General features: G+C 42.9%; 4 protein-coding genes across 4 annotated transcripts; 3 read left to right on the top strand and 1 right to left on the bottom strand.

Annotated features, from left to right (window-relative positions):
• Positions 1 to 461: 461 nt before the first annotated feature.
• On the top strand, positions 462 to 2995 carry IL334_000570 (uncharacterized protein; the record flags this gene model as incomplete). Its single annotated transcript, XM_062932336.1, has 4 exons — positions 462 to 1406; positions 1486 to 1569; positions 1637 to 1865; positions 1956 to 2995. The coding sequence occupies 4 exons, from the start codon at positions 462 to 464 to the stop codon at positions 2993 to 2995; spliced, it is 2298 nt and encodes a 765-aa protein (XP_062788387.1).
• Positions 2996 to 3520: 525 nt separating this feature from the next.
• On the bottom strand, positions 3521 to 4854 carry IL334_000569 (uncharacterized protein; the record flags this gene model as incomplete). Its single annotated transcript, XM_062932335.1, has 3 exons — positions 3521 to 3616; positions 3714 to 4360; positions 4449 to 4854. The coding sequence occupies 3 exons, from the start codon at positions 4852 to 4854 to the stop codon at positions 3521 to 3523; spliced, it is 1149 nt and encodes a 382-aa protein (XP_062788386.1).
• Positions 4855 to 9680: 4826 nt separating this feature from the next.
• Positions 9681 to 12581, top strand: IL334_000568 (uncharacterized protein; the record flags this gene model as incomplete). The annotated part of the gene is made up of 2 exons (XM_062932334.1): positions 9681 to 9820; positions 9890 to 12581. The coding sequence occupies 2 exons, from the start codon at positions 9681 to 9683 to the stop codon at positions 12579 to 12581; spliced, it is 2832 nt and encodes a 943-aa protein (XP_062788385.1).
• Positions 12582 to 14316: 1735 nt separating this feature from the next.
• On the top strand, positions 14317 to 15651 carry IL334_000567 (uncharacterized protein; the record flags this gene model as incomplete). Its single annotated transcript, XM_062932333.1, has 7 exons — positions 14317 to 14596; positions 14697 to 14881; positions 14939 to 15032; positions 15112 to 15121; positions 15190 to 15298; positions 15371 to 15488; positions 15548 to 15651. The coding sequence occupies 7 exons, from the start codon at positions 14317 to 14319 to the stop codon at positions 15649 to 15651; spliced, it is 900 nt and encodes a 299-aa protein (XP_062788384.1).
• Positions 15652 to 16121: the final 470 nt, after the last annotated feature.

Raw genomic sequence — 16121 nt, 5'->3', positions numbered from 1 at the left:
TGATAATGATAGATGCCAAGATAGAAGCTTGATCCACTGGCCCTTCAACAAATCTTCATGTCGCTCTCATTGTTATAAAATCTCGATTCTCGCTCGTAGTGGCTCACTAATGATTTTCGATTTGATCAGCATTTCGAAGCGAGTCTTGAGGAGGAACATTGACCAAATACCATCTTGGCGGAACTTTGATTAAATTGTCGTCCAAGCTTATCAAGAGGTATCTGAACTGTCGTGAGTCATCTTGTCTCGAAAGTGCAAAGCAAACCTCTCTAAGCTGACTTGTCACAAACGTGTATCTGTTCAAACAGCGAAGGGTTTCTGACTTCGGAACCTCCATCCTCATCCGGTGTTTCCCTCCGAAGTAGGATCTCATAGGTACGTCACAAACTTGACCTTTCACTTGTTCCTCTTTGCGAAGTTGTTTGGCTGATATTGACTGAAAACGTGGTAGGCATTGAAAAATGGATGAAACGACCAGGTCTAGGAGGATATTACCGCCGATCGTTACTTCTTCATCTTCCGGATCATCCTCATACGCTTCCCAAGACTACATGAATCGACCAAGAGAGTCGCCTCATTCTCAACCGGTATACGAGACTTCTGTAAGACCTCCGGCTCTCGCTCCATTTGATCACCATTCGCGGTCATCGTTACCGTTTTTGTCGCAGCCCAACGAACCTGAATCGAGCTCAAGCGGATCGAGATTCAGACCTTCGCGATCAGAATTCGCACAATTTCCTCTGCATAATGCCAACAAACTACCCCTTCCACCTTACGACAGTCCACGTGAAGAGACTCGTCAGCTCCAAAGGACTCAACAGCAATGGCTTGAGCAAGATAGAGGATATCTCACTTCTCCTAATACACCAATTTTCCCTCCGCCTCCCAGACCACCACCGCCTCGCATGGTGACTGGATCATCGTCGCATAACCCTTCGCGGCATGACACACCTGCCTCCAGAAGCCAGTATCAATATGGACACTCGCAATCACCTGAACTTGCTTTATCACTCCCACAATCTTCCAATCAAAGATCGATGTCTCACCATTCACGATCGTACCCTACGTCTGTTTCATATCGGCAATATGTTGTACCGAGAAGTGAACAACAATTCTTACCACCACCTCCGCAATCCCAGCCATCATCAGCAGCTTCCATCGCACCCACATATTACAGCGAGCCGTTGGCTCGCGTACATTCTCATGAATCGCAACATTCCACTCAATCCCTCGCCATGCAGAGGGAGTTCTCAGGTGGGTCCAGTATAAGCGGCTCAAGTCAGACGGGTGGTTCATCATCCATTCAATCTGGACAATATGCCTCAATGGGTGGTTATAAGAGAAAGAGAACAAGGGCGTTGATGACTCATATGCAACAATCAGGCTTGATGAGTTTGTGGAAAAAGGTAAGTCACAATTCGCGGTCGATCATGGTGACATGGTAGTATTGACTGACAAAACTTCTTTTCCTGTTTGGTGGTTCAGACTAAATTCCCGACTGGAGCAGAGAGAGAGACATTAGGTCAAACCATCGGGTTGACACCCAGACAAGTCCAGGTCTGGTTTCAGGTAAGTCCTCAAATGCCAATCCAGGATTTAGCGTGATTTCCCACTGACAATTATGTGGCGAACTCAGAATCAACGACAGAAAGGTCGGAAGGCTCTTGCAGTGAACGGAGGCATTCCAGAAGGTGAAGATCCAGCGGACTACGAAGAGTTACAAAAATCACCTAGATCACGGAGATTATCCCTTGAAGGGGACGAGAGGATCTCAGCTTGGGCTGGTAGCTCTGCGTCTTCCAACTCTACAAGGCTTCTTCTTGATCTTCCTTCTACGGCTGGATCTGGCTCTTTTGAACCCTTGAGTAAGTAGACGATGTCTACATAGAACATCGCCCAAGCCCACCTAAGGTCTAGAGCTAATCATATCGCACCGTCTTGCCTTCATTTCCTAGTCGCTCATCGAGGAGCCTCTAGTCATGGATATCAAGATGAATCGTCGTCTCGAAATGCGATTGGGCCTAGAAGTCAGTCTCCCTACGATAAATGGGGATCTGAGCGCAGTGATTCAGATACCAGGAGTCGCATACAACATCAGCATCAGCAATATCATCATCATAGGAAGAGATCAAACTCATACCATCTTCCTCAGAAACACCAACCACAAAGGATCGTTCATCCACCTCGACAACATAGTCATCATTCAGGATCACATAGTACTAGTACTGCCCTCGCAAGCGCAAATCCAAGATGGATATCGACTTCGCCAACATGGCAAAGGACTGTCCCGTCTGTACTTGAACCAGCGGGAAGTTCGCGATCACCTCATTCTCTTGATAACCCTACACCCTTTTCACCTCCCACCACATCGACCGGTAGTTCCTCCAGACCCAATACACAACCACAGCTGCATCAGCAGCATGAGCAAGAGGAAAATTTTTGGTCGCCTGTAAGGAGAAGGAAATCCTCACCTTCTATAATACCAGAATCAATAAAATCTGTTTATCCGGGAAATGTGGATCCTTCAGCTCCAAAGGATATCCCAGTGAACAAGTCTGCTAGCATCGTTAGGAGAATGAGGTATTCAAGATCACGTTCATATGAACTACCTGAAGAAGAAGAACACCATCGATATGAGTATGAAAAGCAGTATCCCAATCTCAAGAGAACAAAATCAACACATCTACCTCCTGAATTAGCTAGAATAGCTCTTAGTGGACCACTGACAAAGCATACAAGCAACAATATACAGGGAGAACGGCAAGAGTATGGTTTCAATTTACCTGGTATCGTTCAAAGATCGTCTTCTTCATCACCCAAGCCAAAAGGAATCCCAATGGACGATGTCATTCCACGTCAAAGTCAATTAACCTCATCATCCAGTCCAACACAAGTCGGAGAAAATAGAAGGAATGAAGATGATAGGTCTCATATGTCCGAAAAAAGGGAAGGTAAAAAACCAATGTCCTCAAATCTAAGCTCCCTGCTGGACTGATTATAGCAGAAACGCTCGGACTGATCTCGACAATCAACATATTCCGTCAAAAGCCAATATCGCACACTGTGTACCCTCGTGCACTTTTGGGGATTTTCCCTTATCATCTCGTCGGTGCACTGCTTCTAAATCTTCAATCGTCCAATTGTTTCGGACAATCATCCTTGAACTTGGTTGTCAAGATAACATTGCATATATATCAAGCCCGACCCGTTCTTTCGGTAGCGGCTGTCAACATATTATAGAAATCAAAATGTGCATTAGACATTTCTCTTCTGTGAAAAGAAGAACACTGTAATGAATCAATGAATAACATCCGCAATGGATATCAGAAGTATCTCTTGTCAAAGTCATTTCGTCAGCAGGTCTTGGACCATTGAGTTCCTCATGAACAGCTCTTGAACAAAGAACAGTCTGCCAATGATCCGAGAGACTGTAAAAGTATATCATGTTATTTATTAACATTGTCCGATATCATTATTTATGCAATGTTCAATTAGACGAAAGTTCATACGTAGTAATCAACTAATCGTAGTTCTCAACTACATTTCCCAGATTCAATCTTTCGGCTTCTTCCAAAACCAATTTTGTTATAGCTACATCTTGAATACCCAAACCAACCTATAAAGGGTCAAATAATTTTGTAGGGCCGTCAGTTGAGAATTAACATGACAGTCACTTGTCTTGCTGTGAAGCGGAAAAGTCGCCTGAAACTCACAGATTTGAAGATTATTATACCATTTTTTCCACCTGCTCTATCGTAAACTTTTCCTTTATAGGACCCATCTGCATTTTCATTCTCGTTTTGGTTTTCATTTTCATTTTGTCCGGACAAGATATTTCCTAATTCAATCAAATCGTTTGTTTCCAAAGATGAATCGATCAATTCACCTGATTCCCTCGCACAAGCTTCCTGTGAATCTACCACTATACCTGAATGTTCAATCAAGTTTCTGTCGATTTCATGCATGATAGGTTTGTATGAACCTATCAAGATCAATCTCGATCCTTTCTTGGGTATTGATTTGGCAGAATTTAGATTATTCGAATTGAATAAAGGGTTTGTTGAAGACGTTGCTGTCACGATTATATCTCCACCACCTACTAATTCATCCAACCCTTCTGAAGACGATGAAGGATGAACTGCTGAATCGATCGATACGGATGGAAATGAATTTGATAATTCTTTGACGAGTGATTCAGATCTTGAAGTAGGTGAACGAACGACAAATGTGACTTTCTCAATGGATGGATGTAATTTGAGTATCAATGTAGCATGTGAACGACATTGTGCGCCCGAACCAAACAAAATCAAGTGTAAGGGTGGTGAAGGTGTTGGAAATTGCTGAAGGAATAATGCCGAGCCTGATCATATGTATGATATATCAATATCAAGTTGTGTACAATAATATGTATTTCAATTCAATTATATTCAAGTCATGAATATACTCACCGCATGCATTCCTTAAAGCAGTTAATTTCCTTGCATTAACAATAGCTTTTACTTTTCCACTATTTTCATCCATCACTAATGTAGTTCCGGGTAATCCGCCATCATTATTCTGAGGAACAGATACGATCTTAATTGCAGTCGTAGTTGTACTTTTACCTTCAGATATGGTTGGAGCTCTAGAAGGCATAAATAACATTGTCGTTTCATCTGAAGTTACTGTTATTCTATGTGGAGTTTGAATCACAGGTTGCAATCGTTTTTGAGATCCTTCTGTGGATGATGATGAGGGTGAAGGTGTGGAGAACGACTTGAACACATGTGATTGGGATTCCAACGCTAGCGAAGGTGATAAATTCGATAAGATCTCATCGACATGAGATGAAGTCAATATTCGGATGGAAGACATTGTTGCTGACAATATTATTGATGATGATGATATTGATGATATTGATGATATTGATGATATTGATGATATTGATGATATTGATGATATTGATGATATTGATGATGTGGTAGTAAGGATAATGGCGAACAATCCTTTCTCAATGAAGGAGTATGGAAAATACTAATATATATCTTATGAGTTATTGTTGATCGCAGCTTTGAAAGCGAGATAGATGATCTTCGTACAAATGTCATCCTCTCTGACATTTTATATCATTGCTATTCCCTTTTCGGATCATGTCCAAATCTCGGGATTGCCGGCCGGCCGACTATCACCTCACTCGAGAAGTATTTCTCTTATCGCAATCCCTCTTATAACGAATCGAGATCGTAAGCGCCGAAATGGAATATTTGGTCTAAATTTCATGGCGACATTTCGAACTAAGGTAGATCAAGGTCGTTCGTTATAAGTAGATCGGGTTTGATTTGAGACAATTTTTAAATGGATGATATGCTTGATTATTTGAGATGCAAGGTATTATTGCTAGCTTCCTGAAAATCAAGAATAAGAAAAGTACGAAGACGCGACTCACTAACCCTGTCTCGCAATAAGTCATTCACTCACCTTCGGATTCAGTTTCGCGCATCCACGAATTCACGAACACGTCTCGTCGAAGACACGTCGCGTGAACCCCATCCAAATGCACATTCCCTTCGCTTCCAACTTCACGTCTATATCAATCTGTATCGTGTAAAAGTACACAGTCACGTCGACTCGGTCGAAAATAGAATAAATACTCTTCGCTCTGCTCGTGGGATTTTTCTCTTCTTCTTACATCTATCATTTCGCCTCTTTTTCTATGACAATCACATTTACGATCACATTACACTTGCTATCTCTATCATCGTTTGATATCATCATTATTGTATTACATGTTCATTGACCACCTACTCGAGCTCGCTTTCAGCCCTTTCTTCGTGTCGCATATCCACCATCACGAGGAAGATAAGAGGATCAGCTTCAGCAAGGAATTCCCATCGGATGTCTTCATCTCACTTCGTCCTCTGTCTCGTTTCGCTATCGCCTATTTGGGATCCCCGGGCACCTATGCCTGAAACACTACTCGGACCTCTACGGTTCCAATTGGATTTGCTCTCACTTCGCCCTTCTCTTCGCTCTTGTCTCTGTATCTATCCCGGTCATCTCCTTCTGTGACTGCTCAACTTATACAGATCTCTCTCAGCCGTGGACGCTTCCTTATCCCCTTCCCTCGCAATGGCCAAAGAGCCTGATGAAGCAAGTCGCTCGTAACCCATCTTGTCTTTTCGACTTCCGCAAAACCCGGATCTATGAATGTGGATCCGGTAACTGATGTCGGACAGTAACTCTTCCGTGATATGAGCTTTCAGAACGCTGACTGCGCTGGAAAACCTGTTCAATCGCCTTCGAACATTAAATTTTATGTTACTTTTATGTTCGTTTCTGTTTCTGTTTCTCGAAATCTGATATAAAAATAAAAATAAAAATCCAATCGAAACGCCACACCTCACGATACCAGTTACATTTGTACCTGATCTCTGCCATCAAAATATTTATTACCCGATAAAGGAATAATACGGAAAGAATAGCGTGACGCGTAACGTCCAGAAATCTGCTATTTAAAGTTTTAGATTTCTGATTTTCCCCTTTACTACTCGTTATTCACTCTACTTCTATACAATCAACTACGGGACGCGTGAAACGCGTGAAAAAAATCCCACTTAGGAAGGAAATTTCTGCGAAAATCAAGGAGCCGATTTAGCTGTGCCAGTATATCTGCTCTTTTGCACTCTTGCATTAGTAATGGGTTCTTACTAAAATCGCCCAGAGAAGGTATCTTTGGATCAGTCGGGAAGAGATGCTGCGATTGAGAGCGGAAGACACGATGATTCATCTGGTGAGTATGTCCAGAATAAGAAAGGACGACCAGGATCTGTGCGTGTGTGATTTTCCACTCTGAAATGCCTCGAAACTTGTCTGAATCGTGTCTTTCATGCACACTGCTTGTCCTCTATCCTGTATGGATTGCGTTCTTCTTCGCAGTCCAGCATGCTCTCTCCCCTAGCATGTCCTCAGCATGTGCTCACATCTGGACTCTCAGTTTATGCTCATGCAGTAACACCGAATCGCCGGGGACTAAAACAGCCCATGAGATTTCGGGGAAATTGATTGAAAAGGAAAATGAGTAACAAAAGGGGATTTTCCTAATAGTAACGCTACTTCTTTACTTCACCTTCACCTTGTGCAGTGGAGCAATTCACATGTAAGTGAAAATCACCCATTCTTGCATGATCTCATCATGATCCGTAACAACCTCAAGCCGAAAAGTCTGGAAGAACCTCTCTATCCGGGATCCACTTAGTGCAGGGGAGGTCTGCACATGAAGAGACCTGTTTTGTAGTTACGGACATCTCGAAATGTAACTGTATCTGGAATAACAAAGGAAAAAGGCGTTATTTGAACCCTTTTCATCCCTAATAATTCACCTATTTTACTCAAAACCTTGCTTTCTTTGATAATCGTCACACTGCATCATATCAGAAGAATACATATGATTTCATTTAATCCATTAATTTTCCTTATCGGAAGTTGGAACCACAACGTAATGTTAAGCTCTAAAGTTGAGAATTTACCATGTAATGGAACATGTCACATCAAAAAAGAAAAAAAAGGTCTAGTTCCAGCCTCTACCTCTCTTGTCGATCGGATTAATCCTACATCATCATGATCTTTGGTGAGGATATCACTCATCCCCCTCCTCTTAAGCATTGCATCGTAAAGCAAAAAAACCAGGATAATTGATCAGGAACTTATAAGCTTTGCTCTGAAGTCCTCTCGGATCCTTTGAATCCTTGGGATCCCTTGGGACACTCTGTAATTGTAATTCGTAATATTTCATGCGATACAGTGCAATTTAGCTTAGCTTCTGTGGAAAAGCTCCTTCATCTACGGACAAACGGAATCATCTTATGGGTTCAACCTTCTTTTCTCAATATTAACGAAAGATATTCCAGTACCCTAGATTTTCAATCTTCCCCTTCTTCCCGAACACATATCCATCATTCTTTTGCTCCAAAAATTCAGAGCTGAGAGCTTGTTTCTTTTGGTACTTTGCACTGCTCTGCCCTCTCCTTGCCTCTGTGATTGCCGTTCTCTGATCTATCCAAAAGTCGATCATACAGTTTTGGGCTGAACTCAATAATACATAAGTGTTCCGTCGGCTTATCCGGCACTCAATCTATCATCATCATTTAGAATTGATCATATGCTGCAATCTCGTAGAGAGATTGAGTGATCTCAAAAATCCCTACAACCTTACTCCCAAAGAAGTGCGATTCCCAATCCAACCCGTTCTTCCGATCCGATACCAACTCCCACTTATCCCCTTATCCCCTTATCCCATTTATCCTTCTTCTCACTCAATTTCATATCGAATATCGTTTAATCGAGATCGACGGGAAGGAAGACAAGGAAAAAAAGGTCCAAGCGTACCATAGAAGGGAAAAGGACAATACACTATCTTTGTGAGTGGAAAAGCTTTGGATTTGGACCTGGAATATCTACTCTCTTTCTATCTCTCTTTGCCTCCCTCTCTTTTCCGCTGCCTAGACCCAATGCTTTGTTCTACCATTATTCACAATGCTCTCCGTCTCATCATCAGAAAAAAAACAATGAATGATATTATATCAATCAAAGTTCTTGACCCTTGATAGACAATACACTAGCGCCTTTCTCATACGTTCATCGAACATCATCATCAAACTTTCTCTCATATCACTTTCATCTCACACCCACTCTCTTTCACCATTCATCTTCCGCTCAATAGATTCTGATTCTACTTTCGTTCGTCATAGTAGTGATACTTTGCTTCCAGACTGTCGGCAAAAAGGTTATACCACAAAAGGTTCCGATAATTGACGGCATTTACTATCCACCTAAACCAATCAGGAATCACAACCACACCATACCCTTCTCATTTCGCTCACTATCAAACGTTTCATTCCTTCCATTTATCCCAATTATCGTCTTTTAGAGTCTCTCGCCTCTACACCTGAACAATACTCGCCACTGGTGGCTCCTCTATATACCCATTCGATTGTCCCCCATCGCTTTAGATCCTCCTTCAATCCGCAATCAACCTTCCTTCCGAAGCAACTAACCCCTGCCTTATCCTTCAACGTTACATCACCTTATCGATAGACAAGCTTCATCACGTTTGCCGATCAGATTGTTGGCCAAGCTAGGAGCACATTTCTTTGGAGCTGTATCATCCTTTGAAGAAGGAAAAAGGTAATATCTGAAGGAGGAAAGATAGAAAAAGACCATTGCGATTGTGAGTTGACATCTGCTCACTTCACCTCACCTCTTGTCTGCACACATCATCATTTGTCATACGATATATATTTCAATCACAACTATTCTATTGAATCGCCTTTCTCCCATGTGTGCGTCATGTCTTGTCTCACCTCGATCCCTCTTCGTTCCCCTGCCCTTTTGCCGGATTTATGGCATGATTGGTATTCCTGGATGAGAAAAACCTTCACTCGATTCATTCCTCTCATCCTTCTCATCTGCACTGCAACTCTCGCACCCCACGATTCCTTGATGATTACTTTCACGCTTTAACTTTCCCCTAGTTCCCATTCTTTCACATAGTTCATTGTTACTTATTTGCTTCCATCAATTGATATTACCCATGCTGACTGTATTTTCCTACTATGATCTCCACAGTCTATCAATACCCGTCCTATTTAGACTTACTATACCCTTATTCACTACTCCCATTCAGCCATCCTACGCCATCTCCGATGACAGGACCAGTTCTATACGAGACTAGTCATCACCATACAACAATGCATTCTGCCCATTCTCACGGTCAAGAATTAATGACAGACTGGACACCGACACTGAGCAGTTTTGGCAGTGGTTTGAGAAGAGAAAAGGAGAGGTGTGTATCATACCCCCATTGCCTATAAGATACGATAAGACTTTATAGCTGACCCGGTGGGAAAAAAAGTTTATCCAATGAAAACAGACCTGTCGCTTCCCCTACGTACTCTCATTTATCCGTAGCAGAATCGCAATCCCATTCTCCTGCCGGTACTTCTTCACCCTATACTCATGGTCAAACGTTAATTCTAAATGGACCGGCGCCATCATATCATTCTCAATATCCTACCCTTTCCGGATCTCATCTTCAACCCATGTCTGTCCAACCAACGTCTCGCCTCTCACCTTTGGGTCAATCATCCATATATTATCCCACATCTCAAGGTGAAGCGGAGTATGAGATAATGCATACACCCTCAGCAGGTCGAATCTCTCCCGACTCATATCAAGATCCATTTAATACTTCTTCCCAACAACCCGCCGGTTATGACGGCGCAACACCTCTTCTTACCACAACCACACTGACGAGATCATACGACTCAACCATACCATCATACTATCAAACAGCAACAGATGGAAGGAGAGCATGGAGTCAATCAACTCCTGATAAACCAGTACCTGCAACGAAGAGGAAGAGAGAAAGACAGGCTACCAAAGAAACTCCACCTTCTGGCAAAGCATTGAAGACACCCAAACGAGGAAAACAACAGCAACAACATGATGAGTCAAGTGGTGGTCGAGCTTCCAAGCGATCCAGAGTTGACAGTGCTCAAGCAACGACAACTCTTCAACTCCCTACTCCTCCGTCAACTGGAAAAGAGATTTCAGCTAACAATCTCCCCCCTCATCTTCGCCTGCCAGTGCCTTATGAGGAAACCATGACGCCCATCGATGAATCACCTGAGTTAATAGACCTTGCTCGGAGAGGGCTAGTGATCACACGTCATCAGGAGGAAGGTAGGAAACTTGGCCTATTAGGTATAAGTCAAGGTGAACCCGAACCATCTAATACACCTGAAGTAAACCACCTCTCGCCTCGAACAACCACCATGCCAGCTCTTATGACCAACGAATCAGGCTTAGCGTCTCTCGCTACAAACGAAGTGCTCGAAAGCGAAGTCGCCTGGTTTGAGAACAGATCAAAAGGTGCACAATCACCGCCTTCATCCCCTGATCTGGTCATTCTACGTACACCGACAATGAGTCATGATCCCATCCCGCCCGATGACGATGATGACTCGCCTGAAATTCAAGCGCAGAAGATAAGTCGCAGACTTCAAGCATTTTTCGATCACACAATCAAGGATGACCAACCTTTGATATCCACCCGAATCGATACTTTTGGTCGAGTTGCTGTACGCAAAGATACTGCTATCAAGTTTCTCGGTCTGGATAGGTCCGCTCAATTGGTAGAAGAGACAAAAGCTGAAGACGATGGGGATTGGACTGAGAGATCGATAGCCAGTAGCTCAAAGATAATCATGAAACCTTTGTGGCCGGATGAAGAAGCACCTTGGGCTTTGGCAGGTGGAAGTAGGAAGGAAAGGTTGAGAAGGGAAGAGTCGGAGAAAGCGACATTGCTAAGAAGATACCTTGAAACTGCCAGTGAAGATAGTTCCTCTGATGAAGAGGGATTGATGACGATGTACACCACTCATGGAAAAGGCAAGGGCAAGAGTGTATCTCGGCTTGTGTCCTCGGCTTCAAGTTCTGCTGGATCTTCTGATCGAACATCAAAACGTCGAAACAATCGAGACGTCTCACCAGATGATATCGATGCCAATGCCAGATCAGCTTTGTTGGTCAGTCTGCGAAACCGATCAGTACCGATGCTACCCGCAGGAGTGGTAGCTTGTGTATGTGGCACGAGTTCGATCAACGGCATGGGATCGATGATCTCCTGTGCCGCCTGCAAGACATGGCATCATATCATATGCTGCGGAATCGAAGATGAGTCGAAGATTGGACCAAATTGGTGGTGTCCCAGTTGTCACAATTCCTCAAGATCCATCATACACACACCAGCTGGATCGCATTCTACGCCTCGAGGTAGATACCCTCAGCTGTCCGACCCAAGATCATCAGCTGTTAAGAGCGATATTGGACATATAGCTTTAGCACCTTCACCTATGTTTGCCTCTTCCGCAACTCTCAGTGCAGGAATGTCCACCCGAACACCTCAGAATCGAGTTGTCAGCTCGCCCAAACGGCCCGAAAGAGCAAGAATGTTATCCTATGGAAGTACGGACATGTGGGCTTTCACAGAAGATGGTGGACCACCTTCAACGCCTGCCCCAGTCGTTGGTGATAAATATTCAACACCAAGAATCGATGATGCACCATTCGATGTGACTTCAACACCATCAAGACATTTGGATTTCAATTTCGGCCAACCTTCTTTGTTCTCTTTAACGCCATTAGGAGGTGGTGGTAGACCAAGGATACCTTCTAACATGTTGATGGACAACACGCCTATCAGGGGGATGGCCAGAAATATATCGTTTTCAGGTGGTCCCAATATCGGTGGTTCATTGGAACCTTTATCAATGTCAGTTCCATCAAAGGCGGATTTCTTCAGAGAATTGAATAAATCAGCTTCAACGCCGGGAACGGGTCCAGGTGGATTCGTGAGGGATGAGAATGTGCCACCCGTTTCACCAAGATGGCCAGTGGGATTACTAGGCGCTCATAACTTATCACCATCACCTTTTGGACAAAAGAGGAATCTGAGTGGAAACAAATTGAGTAGTATTAGAAATAGTTCGAGAACCGGTGTGCCTATGGGTGCTGGGTTGACGGAGGAGAAAGAAGAGGAGTAATCGTGCTAAAAAAGGAAGGGCTTTTCAAGACATAGGAATAGAAAAGCTGTGGGTATACAGAGTTGTTACTATCATTCATCTCGTTTTTTCTCATTATCTAGGGTTTTATGACATGTCCGAATCATTTGTTTCTTATATTCTTTTTCTTTAAGTGTCTTATAGAAGAAAAGGTCAAAGAATCATGACGACCTGTTTCACGATAGTCGTATGTGTAGCGTTGTCTCATAGGTTTCTTTTACGAATCATCAGCATGTATCTGCATGGCACGGTACAGGAGATGTCAAGAAGCCGGATCGAAATGTAGACCTTGGGTATTCGTCCTGATCTGAGGATCTCGACGAGTTACAGGAGTGCAACGTATGCTACTCGGAAATATCTGCGGGTAAGTATTTCATGTCATAACTAAGTGTCTTTTGGGGGGACCCCAATAAATCACAATAAACAAAATAAATTCAGTAGTGTGTGATCAAATGGGAATTGGACTAGGCACTCTCCCGTCTTCTCGTACTTGCCCAAAAAAAAAGATAAAATCCACTCTGCCTTTTGCATAACAGCACGAATGAAATTTGAATACGAGATATACGAGTATACATGTATCATTAGGTTGCGAAAGAGCCGATGAGAAATGACGAAGAGATACGATACGAGGATTATTATTTCGGTGCCTGGTAAACATTGATCTTCCCGATAAAAGAATTGAAATCAGTTGATCACTCTCACTTGCTAAATAGAAGCTTGACAAAGGCATAATTGATTTTATAACAATGCATTTTACTCATAGTAGTCGAAGTCCTCTCTTCGGGTCTTGCTTTCTACTGTCCTTCTATCTCTCAGCTTGTTTCCCTCACTCGTATCTTCCGACGTTGTTTACGTTTGTATAGCATTGCTCAACCCCGTTCACGCGTTCCGCTTTGACGTTTCGCCCGGAATATAAACTCACATTTCAATTGCGAGTGTGATCTGTACTGATTCCATGCAGGGAGCTCTATAAAGCTGAGCTTAACGTTATACCGGTATCGACAGACCCCATTTCTCCCTCTCTTCTTTGCTTGGGTCATATAACTTTGAATGAAAGGATCATATGAACTTTAACATACGGGGGTTTGTACGTACGACTCTCTTCCTTGTACCAAATCGTCCTCACTTTATCGCTCCTTTTTTCAGTATCGAATTTCTCCGGTATCTTTCCTCTCTACTCACTATATCTATACCCTCATGCCCCGCTTCATCCTGCCTCAGCCCCGCTTACATTCCAAGCTCCAGAAGATAATATCCCCCATGTATGAAGGCCGGGGGACCTCATTTTGAACGGGATTGGAGATCTCCTCGTCCACAGGAACCCGTCAAGAACATTAAAAAGAGAATCACTTGATTCACCGCTCAGCGCTAATAGGTTTCTTGAGCGAGTAAATGTTGTTGTTGCTATGTATAGCTTGAGAGGAAATGAGAGCCCAGACTTATCGATGAAAAGGCAGCACAGCCCTTGTATCTGAATCATGATCATGAGGACCCCAGAATACAAGTGAAGAAAAAGTTGTCTCCGTTTGCTATACTGACAACGTCTCCCCACAGAAATAGAGGTATTAGATAGCTGCAGTTTTATAAACCATTGACTTTTCTTCCCACCTCTGAGTTCGTTTTGTATCTTCACACATTGAGACCATCATTGTCATCTTCCGGTCCCTTTTCTTGACCTTCTTTCTGCTACTGCTTATCCTTTCATAACGTGTGCAGGATGATCTGCTCCAACATACTTGTCTTACTTATGACCACATTCCTGGTCAACGGTTTAACGATACCTCGAAATGTCCCTGACAATAATGGCGGCCTTACCAAAAGATCTCATTTGATCAAACCATTGGCAGTCTACAATGTTCAACAACAGCCCACCAAGGTCAAGGCAAGTGAATCCGAGAGCCCTTTGACCAACGCTCAGCGAATGGCAGCTGGAATGCTACCTGCTTTCCCCAGAGTCTTGGAGGGTCTAGTTCCCCCTCGAGCAAGGAAACAATCTAGTGAGTATGAGTGCTTCACAATGCGGTTACCCTGTGTGGACATGGTAAGAGGAGAAAAGGGTTGTTGACGATCACCTTTTTTCAATTTACTGTAAAATAGAAAGAGGCAATGAAGGAGGATCGACTCCTTCCCCAGGAACAGTTTGGATTCCCGAAGAACCTAAGATGGATCATCCAACTATCATCTTTAGTGATACCGATGATGCTTCTGTTAAGAAAGAAGTATCTTTCGATATCAAGATATTTGATAAGATGTCATCTACTCTTTACATCAGCAGTAATGGTGTAGGTATCAACACATCTAATTTTCTAGCAACTTACTGATCTCCGTTAAATCCAAAGGTTCTCTCTTTTAAAAAAGGTACTTCCGATGGATACAATACGGCTTTACCTACACACGCAAATGATTTCCCATCTTACAGTGTTATGCCATTCTGTGAGTTGGAGTGTAGACGCAATATAGAAAGTCTGTGACTTTGCTAAATCTTGTATTCTCTTGTCTATGTTGAACATAGGGGATGACCTGTGAGTACCATTGCCTACATTTTCCGTGGGTCGAGGGTGGCACTGATCAGCAACGACTGCATGTACAGGTACTACTCGGGATACCAAGACCATGTGACTTTCCAAACTGATGCACACAGTTTCCAAGTGAAATATCAAGCTCGTAGTCACTCCGAATCAGGATACATTGATGTCCATGTTAGTCACATCTTTGATACCACACCACTCATACAATGACTGATCGATCGTTCCAATGCTCTTTTTATCTAGATCTACTACATAACCTCCAAACCGGGTGTATTCTATCTTTACTACGGTTCTGATACCACACTTGATGGTGACAGTGCTACTGTAGGTGCCCAAGGTGGAAGTGTCAAAAATGGCAACAGTGAGTGATACCTCCGTCCGATATTTAATCATAGCGCTGATGATTTTCCATCTTCTTAGGTAAATACGTTTCTTACGATTATGATACCGCTAAGACTATCACTCCGGGATTGAAACTTGTTATCGATACAAACGGTTCTGGAAAGATCCAAAAGGCCTCATGAACCTATAATCAATAAGTTTTATACCACACAAGGGTTAGTATTGCAACATTACTCTCGAGGAGATCCTGGATCGTGCCATCTTTCATTTCCACATTTTGTTCTTGATGGGGTAAACTATCTGTATCGTCAAAAAGCAATAAATAAGTAAATCAGATCAAATAACGGACACTGGCCTGTATCGTAGTATGTCTGCTTCGCTCTTTCTCTTCTTCTTCAGTAGTTATATGTTGGATCTTTGTTTGGGTTTATAATTCCTCTGGATGGACTATTGTATCGTATGAATGAATGGTCTATCTCTACTTTTTGCCATTGCGGAAGCCTGAGTACCACAGCAATTGCCACCCGGCGATCGGTGAATAACCTCCGAGATTTATATATATTATGTAATATTGTTATGACGGAATGTTCCACGTCTTTCCAGTACATACATGAGTCATCTATCCATTTCTTGATCATTCTCATCCTTTCTC

Source organism: Kwoniella shivajii, chromosome 1 (assembly GCF_035658355.1).
Source record: "Kwoniella shivajii chromosome 1, complete sequence".
NCBI classification, from domain to species: domain Eukaryota; kingdom Fungi; phylum Basidiomycota; class Tremellomycetes; order Tremellales; family Cryptococcaceae; genus Kwoniella; species Kwoniella shivajii.
Note: the sequence above shows the minus strand (reverse complement) of the source record. Positions and strands in the feature narration are given on the sequence as shown.